Source organism: Lolium perenne, chromosome 2 (assembly GCF_019359855.2).
Source record: "Lolium perenne isolate Kyuss_39 chromosome 2, Kyuss_2.0, whole genome shotgun sequence".
Classification (NCBI taxonomy): Eukaryota; Viridiplantae; Streptophyta; class Magnoliopsida; order Poales; family Poaceae; genus Lolium; species Lolium perenne.
This window is the reverse complement of record NC_067245.2, coordinates 122,298,279-122,314,212: the sequence shown is the minus strand read 5'-3', so window position 1 is coordinate 122,314,212 and position 15,934 is coordinate 122,298,279. Positions and strand designations below refer to the sequence as shown.

Here is a 15,934-nt window from a genome sequence, read left to right as displayed (position 1 = left end):
ATTTTGCAGCAGCGGTTTCAACGTTTCGAAGTCGGCATGAGATAGAAAGAAAAAGGCAAGTGACAAATATCAGGAGCCAAAATAATCCAAGAAAAGGAATTATTGTACATAGAGGATGACATGCGGGTCCATTTAGCAGCAGCGTTCTCAACGTTTCCAAGGCGGCACAAGACCAAACAAAAGAAAGTAGCCAGAAATCAGGGGGTCAAAAAATCCAAGAAAAGAAAGATTTCAATTGGGCTGCATCTGGCGGTCTGGGCCTTCTAACTATCCTTCGGGGCGCCTTTGGACTCGTACAATTTCAGCCCACTCCAAAACAGGAAAGTCCTATGCTTTGCAAAAACAAAAAACAAGGAGATTCAACATATAAGTTTGTTTATTTAAAAATAAAGGTTTATTTTTTCCGTTTGCAATAGCTCAGAGCAAAATACACTGTTTATTGTCTGCAAAATAATCAAGATATCACATGTTTTTGTACGGGGAGGCTGACATCGGGGACCCATGAGCCAGCAGCGTCGTCAACGTTTTAAAGACGACAGAGGATCGAAATAAAAAATAAACCAAAAATCAATTGGAAAAAAATCAAAAAAAAGAAACATTTATTGTTCTGAGAGGATGACATGCGGGACCCATGAGGCAGCAGCATCCTCAACGTTTCCAAGGCGACACAGGATTTAAAAAAAAAGGCAAATAGACAGAAATTAGAGGTCAAAATAAGTCCAAGAAAGGAAAGGTTTATTGTTCATAGAGGCTGACATGTGGGACCCATGAGCCAGCAGAATCCTCAACGTTTCAAAGGCGACAGGGGATCAAAGGAAAAAGGAAGTAGCCAGAAATTAGGGGTCAAAAATAACTCCAAGAAAGGAAACTTTTATTATTCGTAGAGGATGACATGCGGGACCCATGAGCCAGCAGCTTACTCAACGTTTCAAAGGCGGCATGAGATCGAAAGAAAAAGGCAAGTGACAAAATATCAGGAGCCAAAGATAATCCAAGAAAAGAAACTTTATTGTACATAGAGGATGACATGCAGGTCCCATTTAACAGCAACGGTCTCAATGTTTCAAATGCGGCTTGAGATCAAAAGAAAAAGAAAGTTGATTGTACATAGAGGATGACATGCGGGTCCCATGAGTCAGCAGCTTACTCAACGTTTCCAAGGCGGCAGGGGATCAAAAGAAAAAGGAAATAGCCAAAATATAGAGGGTGAAAAAAATCCAAGAAAAGAAACTTTTATATTACATAGAGGATGACATGTGGGTCCCATGAGCCAGCAGGTTCGTCAGTGTTTTCAAAGGCGGCATGAGATCGAAAGGAAAAGGCAAGTGACCAAAAATCAGAGGGTGAAAAATAATCCAAGAAAACAAACTTTTATTGTACATAGAGGATGACATGCGGGTCCTATTTTGCAGCAGCGGTCCCAACGTTTCAAATGCGTCTTGAGATCAAAAGAAAAAGAAAGTAGCCAAAAATTAGGGGGTAAAACAAACTCCAAGAAAGGAAAGCTTTATCGTTCATACAGGCTTACATGTGGGACCTATGAGCCAGCAGAGTCCTCACGTTTCAAAGGCGGCATGGGATCAAAAGAAAAAGGAAATAGCCAAAAATCAGAGGGTGAAAAAAAAACCAAGAAAATGAACTTTTATAGTACATAGAGGATGACATGCGGGTCCCATTTAGCAGCAGCGGTATCACCGTTTGAGAGGCGGCACGGGATCGAAAGAAAAAGGCAAGAGACCAATTATGAGGTGCCAAAAAAACTCTAAGAAACGAAACTTGATTGCACATAGAGGATGACATGCGGGTCCCATTTAGCAGCAGCGGTCTCACCGTTTGAGAGGCGGCACGGGACCGAAAGAAAAAGGCAAGTGACCAAATATGAGGTGCCAAAAAAACTCCAAGAAAATAAAGTTGATTGCACATAGAGGATGACATGCGGGTCCCATTTAGCAGCAGCGGCCTCAACGTTTCCAAGGCGGCACGGGATCAAAAGAAAAAGGAAGTAGCCAATAATCAGGGGGTAAAAAAAAAATCCAAGATAGAAAGAATTTTGGTTCATAGAGGATGACATACGGGACCCATGATCCTGCATCGTAAACGACTCGATCGGAGAGCGTTGAACGAGATGGCGCGATCGAGAAAAAAAACAATGCTAGAGAGGCTGCCATCTGGGCCCTACATCCCTGGGCGGTGCGGATTTGCGTTGACTCGGCCGGCGAACCCGAGAATTCGTGATGCACCACGTCCCGGGCCACCATACACGACGTTTTGGACGTTTTCGTCGGGCTAGGTGGCCTCAAAAACGAGAAAAAAAAAGTTTTGACATGAACCACGGAGAGACCAAAAATCGTCGGCCATGGTGCACCAGCAACCACGACGCGACTTCAACTTTGTCGGCCATGGCAACTTTTCTTGTAGTGTTGTTTAGGTACACGGGTTACAACTTATGAGCTCCCATTGAAAGATGCCTAAGTGGTTGGATGGCATTCCGGACGGTTGAGTGTGCTGGGGACCTTGTTACTCCTGGACAGCCCTCGGACTCTGGTGTTGGGAGGTACAACTCATTCGGCATGTCTTAGGCTAAGGCGAGCAGGCGAAAAACTACGATCGGGTGCTTGTCGTGGCATATGTTGTTATGCTGGGATGATGCCCACACGATAAGTATTCGGATCTTGTGGGGAAAGTGTACAACCTCTGTAGAGTGTAAAACTATTCGAATAGACGTGTCCGCGGTTATGGACATGGGAATGGCGGTACTTGGATATAGATATGTCATACTCTCGAGAGAATCTATCTCTCACTACTTGTAGCCCTAGTCTTGTGCCTGTTCCTTGCTACGGCCATATTGCATATCCTTTATTTCTCTCTAAGGTGGTTTGCAAGTACATTCAAACATACTCATTGGCATTGTTGTCCTGGCTATTTACTTGGCCAGACTGTCAAGATGAGTACGATGCCAAAAACGCGAACTAGGACGCTCTCCAAGTTAGTCGCCTGTAGGGTAAAGGCCTGACTTGGGTTCCACCGCTTTTGGAGTCAAGTTGTTTCCGCTGTTGTTTGTTGAACTACGGCCTTGATGGCCTATGATGTAAGATTTCCGTAATACTTTTAATTCGGTACTGTAATGGATGATGTAATCTGGTATCAGTTCGGTTATGTGTTCACGATGGAACGATCTTTGGATCGTGACATTGGATACATAACATGAGTCTTGGACTGTTAAGTCCGGGGCCCCACAGAGCTGGTATCAGAGCCATTCTGACTGTAGGAGTCCTTAGTTAGCATGGACGTTAGTTAGAAAAATACTACTTTGGTAAAACTTTTACGAAATTTATTTTCCTAAGCAATTAGAAGCTTAGCTTCTGTCATTCTTACCACTTTAAAAACTTCTAATTCTCACCTCTCTGATTTCTAGAGACTTTGAAAGTTCTTATTCTACTAACTCATCCTTTCCAAACCTCTATGGCTGGCGATGTTCCCCAACTTAGACTCACTTACTTGAGGTATTGAAGATATGACAAGCTCAGTTGATCTGGATAAGGTACCCCGAATGTTAGGTGTCCCTTGGAACTAGTTGTAACGGCCTAGGGTAGCACCCCTATTAGAATTGTTTGTTATTTTTCTTTTGTGCATCATCATGCATCATAGCATCCACATGATTTTAACAAAATAAATTATTTTATCTCTACTTATAAAGGCACGAAGTGCCGTAGGAAAATTAAATCTTGACCCTACATCCACTTACATCACACGGTGCATAATGATTTGTTCTCCCCACCCACGATTCCGCTGCACCATCTCCCCACGCTCGAGACTTCCGCATCCCCCAAATTAAGGAACAACAATGAAACGGTTCCGCTAGATCAGCCCCTTCCGAGCGAGTTCACCACATCTCGAAGAATCCCGCCGCCACGCTCCATCCGTCCTCTTTCTCTTCCGCCGCCACCAAAGTCCTGACCACCTTAATTGTCGACAGCCCACACGCTTCCTCCGCGCCGACGTATGCGCCTCCTCCGCAGTGCCGGCCCAGTTGAAGGCAGTAGTGGCGGAGACCTCACGGCGTGTCGCCACCTCTGGGGAGGGAGGGTTGGGGGATCTGAAATACTGTTATAATGGAATCGTGGTATGCCTTCCTGCCCCCGTCCTGTGTCGGATTTGGCCAAGAGAAGGCGAACAGCGCTCCCCTGACTGGCTGACTCTACTCTCATGGCCTTTCTCGCCCCGGACATGGAGCAGCCAGCCAGAGTATCCGGCGCTGCCGATCGGCCGCCGCGCTCGGACCAAGGAGATGTACCCAGGTCGTTGGCGCACGCATCACAAGTCGCAACATCTGCGGTTGCCTGCCGCCGATTTTATTTATGCTTGCATCAGGTATGCTTCCAACGGCAGAAGGCTCAGCAACTCTTCATTCCTGCCCGTCATCTCTCATCCAGGTGAGCTGCCTTCAGTTTCTGTGCCTCCCATCTCCATCGTTATGTACTGTAGCCTGTAGGTTCATTTGATTTTATTTCAAAGTTGAGAGAACATGCATAAAAAGCAGAATTGTGATTGAGATTCACATTAGTTCATGTTATTGTTTGCAAAACTTGTACAAGTTCATAATTAGTTTTTTGTGGAGAATTCGCCTCAGGTTTTGATCATCTTCATGTGTCAAACATCACCATACACTTGAAATTTATTATGTCAATTATGGTAGAGGAGCCGATTTACAACAGTTATGAATATTGTACATAAATTCAAATTTATTTTCACCATTGACGACTTCTTTTCTGGAACACTTTATTTGACCTGATAATATTTGGAAATATAGATTAAACAGGCATTGAATTTTCTTTTCTTCTGATTTTTTTTTTCTGTTAACCAGGCTGCAGAGATATGTAGAAGTGCTGAAACAGGTACAAGTTTATTATCCTATTATATATGCCAATCCATCTCATTTTAGATGTTTTTATGGACCTTTTTCATCTCCTTTTACTACTAATCCTTTTTTATTTCTGATTTTGTGTCTGTTCTACATCCAATTCCTCTGAATTGCATGTGTCTTGGTGGAATCACGTATGACTTGGACGTATAGTAAGTCCTATAACTACCTATGAGTTTGCGTTTCTATCCCATGACAGCCCCCTTGGTCGATGCCTGACGCGGCTAATCCACGGGGAAGGCTGGGACCATGGCCGCCCCTATCCCTCCGCGCGTGGCACGCCGCTGAGCCTTATGCCGGTCCAGAATCGCTGCTCTTGCCTGAGCGGTTCCTTCGCCAATACTAAGACGGTCCTCTGTTCGGATTCTACTTGCTTCTGTAAAGTAAGGTAAGGGTCTGCTCTTATTTCTACCAAGAATTGGAACATCAAATTGTCATTTTTTTTATCCGAAGGATAAACCCTTTTCTGAACATAAAAGGCCGCTACATGATTTGCACTGTAAAGGTAACAGACCTGCTTCCTGTGGTATACCAACAATATATATATACAAAATTTTGTAAGCATGATTTGCACCGTTTCTGGATGCACTCTTCTCAGTTTTTGGTTCTTTACCATTGATGTGACTCCAATAGAAATCTCTTACTACCTCCGTTTCAAGGAATAAGGCGTCCTCGTTTTACGAGCTTTTTGTTTGACCAAGAATCTACACTACTTAAAAAGGAGGAACATGTTCCTTGTTCTGCCAAATGAGCAATACGTCAAAACTTTGGTCGTCCTTCGTCGTCGCGCGTCACTCCCGCACAAATGGGCCAAGCCCAATAAATCCGTTTCGCACCACTACCTCGCCTCCTTTGCATCTCCCAGGAACCACCCCGCGAGGTACTAAAAAAAAGGGACCCCGCGCGCTAGGGTTTGGCACCGCCGCCGCTCAACCACATCGAGCACCACCTGTCCACCGTCGCTCGCCAGGGCGTCGCCCGCCGCCCCTCTACCTGGCCCGGATCTGCTCGAGCTCGGCCAGGACAGAAGATCGCCCCGACCAACCGCATTTTGGCGAAGCCAACCGGCCCTAGGCAGGTGCATGCGGCGCGGCCGCAGAGGCCCCCCCGTCGGCAGGCCTCCCACGCAGGTACGGCACATAGCCCGTAGCGCAACAAATTTGAGCCTTCGACTGAGCGTCGTGGAAGAAAAAGTCCTAATCCCATGGATTCCCTCATTCTCCTCCAGACTCCTCGCTCAATCACGCCGACTATGGAACGCCTCGCGATTTCTGGTCGTTTAGACGGAAATAATGGCGGAGGAGATGGAAATCTCGATTTGCTGCTTTTCATCAATTCCCTCGTCAAATATCCAACGGTTAGTACAATCCCCTTCTCTACATAATTTAGTTCATCCGATTCTGATCTGCCCCATCCTTATTCAATTTGGCTCTATATACTGGCAGGCTTTGAAAGAAAAAGTAACGCGAGACAAAGAATTCAACAAATGATTTTGCCTCAAAAAAGTTGGGCGAAAATCCTTTACATAACCAGTGCACTTGCCTGTTTGCAAGTTTACTACATGTGCGAGCTGGAGACCTGGCCGGAGTGCAGAGCTATAGAGTGCGAGCTGGAGCGTAGAGCTAGAGTGTGAGCTTATCATGCATATTTTGATAAATATATAGTTTCTTTTGAATTGATTTGTCACCAATAAGACCATTGTTACTTTCTATTATGTTATAGTGGGTCTTTTCGAAAGAATTTTGTTCAGTACAACTTACTACTTGGAATATCAAAAGAAGCACTATGACTATTTGTGTATAAGGGCCCCATGTTTCTTTGTTTTCACCGGGCCCGGACATGTCAGGGCCGGCCCAGGCTAGGCTCTGCGGAACCACCGCTTCCTAGGGTTTGGCCCAGTCGCCGCTTTCTTCCACGCCGCCGCTTGACCACGTCGATTACCACCTGTCCGCTGCTGCTCACCATCACCTTGCCCGCCGCCCCTCTACCTGCCCAGCCTCTGCTCGAGCTCGGCCAGGACAGGAGATCGCCCTGACCGACCGCAGTTTGGCGAGGCCAGGCTTGCCCGGGCCCGCCTCCTCTCGCACGGAGAGATGACCACGGAACCACACACTCAAGGACCCGCGTGATTTTAGGTCTGATTACACAAAAGATTCGAGGGATTTTCTCCTTTTAAATACCTACTGTGAAGGGAGATCAGATAATTGGCATGTGTTCTTAATTTGGCCGAAATTCGGCAGCTCTTATTACATCGCAATTTTTCATAGCATTGCTCCTGGATCAATTGCAGAGTTCCAAGGAAAAATAAGAAACGAAAATATATGATGTAAATCTTAGAAATTGACCTAGATAGATATATCTCTTTGAGAAATGTGCAGCCTTTTTGTTTGATGGTGTTTGATTAAGGGATATCTTTAAAGTTTAAACTGATATACGTTTTCTCAAATGGATGTGTACATCATGGTAATGGTTTATCAAACTGTACAGCAATAGAGACTACTCATTGTTTCAGTTTTGAATCTGTTCTCAAACCTTTATATACGCTTAAATCTGTACAGCAATAAATGACTGGTTGCAGACCTTTATATACGCTTAAATCTGTTCTCAAACCAGATCATTAACTGAACAACCTGAGTTGAAAATATTAGAGAAACTTTGACATACATTCCACTGCCTGTCACTTTAGGCCTTGTTCGTTTCATAGGGATTGTATCCAGACGTGGAATTGTTCCAGACAGGGTTTGGGTTGATCCCGTGCCTCCACCATATCCCTACTAATCACTATTAATCCCTTACCCACAACCCCTTATAAACTGGAGCCGTTTGATTAATCCCTGCTAGGCAAGTGTGGCTCCGCGTTCTTGACTTTGCGGGCTTTCTCTTTTGGCCATGTGCGCCGTGGAAAATTTTCCACGAGTCTGATGGGGCTAATATTTATCCAGAATAAATTAGTGAAAGGTGGGTGGGATGGGCTGGGCAAAAATCCCGCCAGGGGACAAACGAAGACCTCAAACTAGATTGGTTGGAAATTTTACCTCCCCTGGCTGGACAACCCAGATCGGGCTGCAATCCAAGGCAATCCAGAGCAATCCCTGCCTACAGTGGTTTAAACGAACGAGGCCTTAAGTATCTCGGCCAAAACATCAATACTGGTGTGCATCTCATACTTCTGTCATAGCCGAATCTTCTGGATATTTGGCCTACCAAAATAATTCAAATTAAAGTAGGACATTTGGCTTACCAAAAACATTCAAATTAAAGGTTTCAGTTTCAAAGTTGAGGCCTTGTGGTTCAAATTAAAGGTGGATATTTGGTCTACCAAAAATATTCAAATTAAAGGTTTCGGTTTCAAAAATGAGGCCTTGTGTTTCAAAGTTAAATCTTGCTAACTGAATTTTGATATTTGATAATAAGGTATGTATATGGGGCATCATGTGATCTGTTGAAGTAGATGTCCAAGTATCTCTCGGCCCCATTTTGTCTGCCCAATGCCAGTAAAATTCAGTTTACTTGAACTTTAATTTGGCAGTCTTACAAATTCTATATCACTTCATGTCAATTTTTTAATGGAAATTATAGATCACTTCATGTGATTGGTATTTACCTCTTTAGCAAGTGGTGTGATTTTTTCTAATTTTCAGATGAGATTGTGATTGCCAAATTAAACTTACCTGGGATGATATTTGGTTGCTTCCATAACACTGATCTAAGTGTTTTTTGTGGGTGATCTTAATTGTTTTCTACCCTTTCCCTACTTTAGATAGTGGCGGCGCAAGGGTTTCGATTGGGAGGCGTGGAGGGAAAGCTGTCGGTCGCCTGCCGTGTGTTGGCGCTGCTGTCATCTTCGAGCGACCACGTCCGTGAGCTGCTGCCACCGGCGACGTTCCTAATCTGCTGCTGGCCACCGCCACAACCTGCTGCTGCCCGGTGACGTCCCTCTCATTCTCCATGTATTTTTTTTCCTAAAAATTGTTTCCTTCTTCCTGTTGAGTGTGCAGGCAGTAGAGAAACAACGCATGCATGTATGCAAATTTGTTTCATTGGATAAAAAAATTCCTACATGTATAATATGATCCAGATATACAACATCTCCAATCCAATTACTTGCTTCTGTCACTACAAGAATTATTTTGCTTGAACATTTATAAAGTATATTTTGGTGGCTTTCATAATCAGGTACGTGTATTGCCTCTAAGAATCCCATTTTCTATTGAAGTCGTTGCCAAAGTAGTCTAGATTTGTTTAAAATAATACTTCCATTGTATGAGGTTACATGTAATCCTGCACTAGAGGCCACTTTCCTAAATTTACCAAGAAACTCTGCACCTATTAGCGATTTTTTCTTATTACCCAATTTTTTTTCTAATCTTCACCTGTTAGTGTAATTTTGGGTTAAGGGTTAATTGAACTCATATATAGACGTTTTGGAGGCTATTTGTCTTGCCCATCCTCACTGCTCATTTATGTTGGATTAAAATCAAGGCTCCATACAAAATCAAGCAATCAAAGTTCTTGACTAACTAAATGGTTTGTACATCTAGAAATTTGATACTACTATGAAAATGGTGCTTAAAAGTAAATTGGTTTTGAGTTATCTACATTCCGTTCTATGCTTTGTAGGCAAATATACATATGCTTAAAAGTAAATTAGTTCTGTGTTGATCTGATGTAGGTATTATTAATCAGATAAGGTCACTTGCCATCCTTTTTGTCCATTACTGATAATGCTACCTGTAGTTATTGCAGGGAATTTAATATAACCTTGAATGAATTTACCAATTACTGTCATTTTCAGTATCAATGTGCATGCCACCATTGTGTGTCCAGATTGCTTTTCGTGCGCTCATTGTTCTGTCTTATGCACAGCAATGCTTCCAAGCCGGGTGGGACATTCAAGAAAAAAAGGCAGTAATTGGACTGTTGTGTTTGCAGACGGCATTTGTACATAATGTATAACCTAAGTACTTGATGTATACACTTCTTTGTTTTTTTAGTTTTTTGACCTTACAAGTGTTCCGTTTCTGCATTGTTCAGTAAGCTGGTTATGTTCTGTATGGCCCTATCTTCATGGATGGTTCCTGTTCTTGCAGGTACTTCTCTGTATGGCCCTATCTTCATGGATGGTTCATGTTCTTGCAGGTACTTCTCTGTATGGCCCTATCTTCATGGATGGTTCCTGTTACGAGCTTAACTCGCGGGCACCAGGTGAAGAGCTTATTGGTATTCTTAGTGTTTACTCGCTACCTCGACGTCCGCTCGGGTCCGGCTCATCACCTTGATGCACACTTCTACTCCTTTTGAGTTATGTGCTACCATTACCAAGTCAAGCTAAAGTGATGCCCTTGGTTCCTGACTCCATGCTACCACTGGGTGTATCTTCTCTGCTCCACCGCAGCTATGTAGAGCCTCTTTTGTACAAGTGCAGCTGTCTGAGAAGCACGCTTTTGTAAGCAATATTGGTTTCATTTTTGAACATAGATGATATATATTTGGTGATGTGATAAGTGTGTCACCTACATCCTTCTATGCTTCTCCTGACGCCTTCAATGAGCCCACGTCATATTTGCCATCTCTGAATATATACTGCCGGAATACCATAACATAGCGTTCATTTGAGTCGCATGTTCAATTATTATACCATTAACTATTAGGAGAACTGTCGACGGCTTCATGCTAGGAAATAAGTTGATCAAATCTCATATTAACCTCGCGTGTTCAATTATTATACCATGATAAGTAGGGTCACAAGGAACTTTGTATGCAGTAAAGTCTATCATGTAAATTTGATCATCAGGCATTATGTTGCCGAACTAAGAAATAAGATTATGACTTTTGGATTTATTTTGGATTTCTATTGCTTTCCAAACATAAGTAACAATATGAGGCTTAGTGCTGTTGTTTGTCTTTTTTTTATTAAAGAGCACCGACCTGATTGAGTTAATATACTTGTGAAAAATATGGGTGCATTCTTTATTTCCATTTACTAGCAAATAAACTATCTAAATATTTTGTCAAAAATAGGCGCACATGATTAAGGTATATACCTGTAAATTATGTGGGTATTTTACATGTAGAGTGCAATGTGTATGTAAGAGGAGACCAATCGAAAATCCACTTTGGCTACTAAAACGCACTTTAAAATATCAAAATATTCTGGAAACAAAAATTGTGTGTATTTTAAAGAGTAATTTTTTGCGGCTTGTGTAAATAAGATGTTTTTTATGCTCTAAAATGAAGATTCTTACACAGGCTATAATTTTTTTTTTTGCAAAACTTTATCGATAGGAAATGCTGCTATTTTCGTTTTACTTTTTTTTTTCTAATTCTTTCCGTTGGCTCAAGATAAATTTCTAGGGAAAGTGGTAGATACAGATGGACTAGGTTAATTTGAGCTCCTTCCTGAAGTTTCCTACTACTCGTTGAATTTTACTACTCACTGCTAGGTTAATTCACGGGCAATCCGGCCAGTCCGTTGGATAGAATCGAATCACCTCTCGAGAAAAGAAATGAGATTTTTCTTGCTTATTTTTCAGAGATGCACATATGAGTGTGGTTGGGTTCATATAGTATACTCTTACAGTGTTCGTTCTGTTGGCAAAGTAATTTACCCAATTAATCATTAGCATGCATAGAAAGAATAAGTGAGAAAAATGTATGATAAAAATACAAGTTAAAATGTTAGTTACATAGGAAAATACATGTGGCTATTTTCTGCGGCAGCATCAATGTAGGTTATGAGCTGACCATGGTCATCTATGGGAAGAAGAAGGCCACGGACGACAAGTCCTCCGGAATGACCTACTGGAACATGCAAGACTGCACAAGTATCTCGGGATCATTGTACCCAAAAAGAAGGTAAACACCGTTACCAGTTCACCTTTTTCATGTGTTGAACGTAGTTGTGGATCCGAATCGTGCTTCAACTGAAATACTCTGACGGGTCACAAAAAATATGCTTAATTAAATTACATATTCTGATTTAGCTATATTTGCTTTTGAGAACCTAATATTAAGCATGTAATTCAAACATGAGGCAGAAATCATAGGGATAGAGAGTTCCGTTGAATCCGGCGGACTGGCAATACGATAGCAAATTCGGTAAAACGCCGAGGTCACAACGGACTCATTGCGATCTCACTTTGTGCATCTTTGAAACACAGTTTTTTTCTTTCCCGTTGCAACGCACGGGTATTTTTACTAGTTACTTCAAATATATAAAGATTGTTTGTATGAAATTAGCATCATTAGAAAGTATTTTTCAATACGAATCCAACGGTGTTACATGCATATAATATAATTAAGATTTTGTTGCTTAATTTTTGTGGTCAAAGTTCGTCTTGGAATGCGCGTGCGCCTTATTCCTTGAAACGGAGGTAGTATATGCTAAGAGATTTTTTTTTCTCAGGCAGTTCTGCTTCATGCTGCAATTCAATGAAAAACATATGTTCAAGAAGTCAAGCACGTAATCAGGCATTTAGGAGAGAACCCCCAATTATTATTATTATCAGCATGCTGCCAAGATTATAGACCTCGCAAAACAAGGCAAGCAATTTTTTCTTTCTTGCTCGTGCTTAACTTAATGTACACTATTACAGATAGCAAACGTGGAGTGAGTTCGTTACTCCATCTTTTATCCTTATTAGTGGAAAGCTCAATGAAGTGTGTCCAGCCGGTACAATTTTTTTTAGCCGCAACATTTTAACCCATCGTTTATCATTATTGTGGAAAACTGAATTAAGTTTGTACGGGCGGTACACTGCAACATCTTGACCAATCATTTATTCTTATTGTGGAAAACTGAATAAAGTGTGTACAAACAGAGCAAATTTTATAGCTGCAACATTTTGACCCTTCTACTTCTTATTTTAATAAGGGTGCAAGATTACACACGAGGGAAGCGGTGCTTGTGGTTTGCAGAAAATACAGTTATGAATATTATTTTGATACAGGTTGTACTCCAAAGTGTCTGTGGTGTAATGGTTTCAGAGTATCAGTAGAGATGACATGACTTATGGATTAAGCATGACTTCTCTGCCTACTCAACTACCCGTGAGTGCTCAACTATTTTGATATGTACATTTACATTTAAAATTCTACTGCAAGCTGATATATAGCTTTCTTTTTATATATGGTGAATACATTTTTGTGTCTGTTACAAGTGCTCCAGTTCAATAATTTGCTACATCATAATTCTTTAGTTTATGAATATTGCATAATACATCCTTTTAGCTTGAGTAACAAGGACAATCACCTCCACCCTCTTCTTTGCAATCTTGTGCTTCTGAACTTGATGGTTTGGAAGCAAGAATTGACTAAAGTTTCATTTATCATTGTCTTGGTTTATATACTTGAAACATTTTAGTAGATGCTTCAATTTGTCAATATGTTGTGGCTACCTTTAGGTTATGGCATGAGGTTTGAGTCCCGTGGAACTATGTTGCAACTCATTAAGGAAAATAATATAAGCCCTAATCCATATTTATGCTAGAGTCCTATCTTTTCATTTTAGTAGCTGTAGTTTGTCAAGGTTTGGACATGAGGAGATTGGTGAGTTGTTGTAACATGAAGAGCTTCAAACTCATGCTAGCTACCTACCGAATGTGTATCAACATGTATCAGATAGTATTGTTCTTTAGTGGCGCTAGCACACAAAAGGTGTAAAAAGTGCTTATCTACTTGATGGGCTCAAGTACACGAAGAGAAATAGTTCTCGCATATTGTTCTCTCAAGTGCTTATTGTGGCTTTTGCAGATATATATAATTATTTGAGCAGGTTCAAAATACCAGTGATTTAACTTTTTTAAATATCTTTTGTAATTTGTTGAATATGAATCATAAGCATTAATCTGAGAGTGATGTTTATGGAGTATTGGACTGCAACCGTTACTAATAGACATGTAACACCTTTCTGTTGAATCTGTATTAGTCAAGACGCGCATAGCGCGTGCACTTTTACTATAAGCATTAATCTGAGAGTGATGTTTATGGAGTATTGGACTACAACCGTTACTAATAGACATGTAACACCTTTCTGTTGAATCTGTATTAGTCAAGACGCGCATAGCGCGTGCACTTTTACTAGTAAACTCTAATTATTATTTTTCCCTCTCTTATGGTTTTGGTAATAAACCCTTCCTCCTTATCTTTTCCTTTAAAGCAAACCCCAACCCAGCTAACCTCCTGGGCTGCCTCTCCCTCTAGCCCATCTTCTTTCCTCCACATCTGGCCCGAGCCGGCCACTTCCTCTTTCAGCCCAAGCCCACCGGCCATACCCCTTCGCTTTCTTTTCCATTGTCGTCATCCTCCTCCACGAGCACCGCTTGACCGTGGTCCTCCCGACGCCACCACCGCACCTCAACCACTCCCCCTCCCCTTTTTAATCCCTCCCAGAGCCACAAGGAAACCCTAGCTGCATCCCTTCTCCCTCCTTCCAGCCGCCACTCTCTTCCTCCCTGTCTTCTTCACGTTTTTCTCACCACCACCGAAGCTACCTTGATGCAGCCCGACCTTCGGTCTTCACCGCATCATATGCTTCATCGCCAAGATGACACGGAAAGGTGAATCTTCTCCTTTATGCATGCCTACAATCGACTATGTGGAACGATATACTACTTCATACCTCGTCATATCTTGATGATAGGAACTCGACGACAAGTACGGGGAGAAGAGAGGATGCCATGGAGACCCGAGGACGCAAGGCCGATGTCACGGAAGCATGGAAGAGAAGGAGAAAGAGGAGCTGGACGCTCCAGGCCGGAACTTCCGCCCGAGTGTACTACCTTTGCGTCCATGCTAACTAGGGCTTCCTAAGGTCAGGATGGCTCTGATACCAGCTCCGTGGGGACCCCGGACTAGCTGTCCGAAATACCCTGTTACGCATTCAACTCACGATCCCATGATCAGTGCACCGTGAGCACATAACCGAACTGAATATCCAGATTTCATCATCCATTACAGTACCGAATACATAAGTCTTACAATAGCGAGGTCACATGACCCAGTCTTACATAAATGCCACAACGGGCGAGTTCACAAACATAGCAGCGGATACACGTCAACGTCGTCGGGCCCAAGTCATGCCTTAGACCTACAGGCGTCTGACTTGGAGAGCGTCCTAGGTCGCATAGTCGTCCTGATATCCTCCATCGTCTTCATAGTCCTCCTCATAGTCTGGCCAAGTAAATAGCCAGGGACAAAGCCGTGAGTACATTTGGAATTGTACTCGCAAACCATTACAAGGGGGTGCTAATGTAAGCTAACTAAAGGAAACAAGAGAGGAAAGGTAGTTTCTCTTGTTGATATATCATGCAACAGTTTCTCTTGTTGATATAGCATGCATCAGTTTCTCTTGTTGATATAGCATCCCGACATCTCAAGTGATGGGGACACTAAGATTGTCCTATGGCACCTCTATATCTTTGTTAAAGAAGATACTTCAAAAGTTATCCCATGACATCTCTATATCTTTGTTAAAGAAGAGTTAGCATTCTACCATCTCAATTGATGAAGATGCTAGGGAAGTCCTATGACATCTCTATATCTTTGTTAAAGAAGAGTTAGCATTCTACCATCTCAATTGATGAAGATGCTAGGGAAGTCCTATGACATCTCTATATCTTTGTTAAAGAAGAGTTAGCATTCTACCATCTCAATTGATGAAGATGCTAGGGAAGTCCTATGACATCTCTATATCTTTGTTAAAGAAGATTTCCTCTTCAAGAAACATTAGGAAAGAGTTCCCCACTTGGTCTCAATTTTCCCACGACCATCTCCATATGGTCAACACACGCCCATTTTCCGTACCTTTCCGGTACACATAAACACAACACTTCCTTTGCAAACAGTTGTCAAAACAAAACGCAAGCCCAGGTTAAGGTAGACCTTTGCAACCCGTCCATGACCGCGGACGCGGCTATTCGAATAGATTTAACTCTGCAGAGTTTGCACACTTTCCCCACAAGAGCTGATAAATCCACCGGGATCATCCCCGGATCGTCATACGAAAGTATGCGA

General features: G+C 42.3%; 1 protein-coding gene and 1 long non-coding RNA gene across 3 annotated transcripts; both read left to right on the top strand.

Annotated features, from left to right (window-relative positions):
- The first annotated feature begins 3,691 nt into the window (after positions 1-3,691).
- On the top strand, positions 3,692-12,640 carry LOC127333519 (uncharacterized). Of its 2 annotated transcripts, XM_051359898.2 has the most exons (5): positions 3,692-4,123; positions 4,237-4,433; positions 4,865-4,895; positions 5,075-5,309; positions 12,327-12,640. In XM_051359898.2, the coding sequence occupies exons 2-5, from the start codon at positions 4,359-4,361 to the stop codon at positions 12,385-12,387; spliced, it is 402 nt and encodes a 133-aa protein (XP_051215858.1). In that variant the 5' UTR covers positions 3,692-4,123; positions 4,237-4,358; the 3' UTR covers positions 12,388-12,640. The 2 variants fall into 2 exon arrangements, with proteins under 2 accessions (XP_051215858.1, XP_051215857.1); XM_051359897.2 differs by having other exon boundaries at positions 3,692-4,433; positions 5,121-5,309.
- LOC127333522 (uncharacterized) lies at positions 9,610-10,425 on the top strand. Its single transcript, XR_007871261.2, has 2 exons — positions 9,610-9,871; positions 10,061-10,425. It is a non-coding gene; the product is annotated as an uncharacterized lncRNA (long non-coding RNA).
- Positions 12,641-15,934: the final 3,294 nt, after the last annotated feature.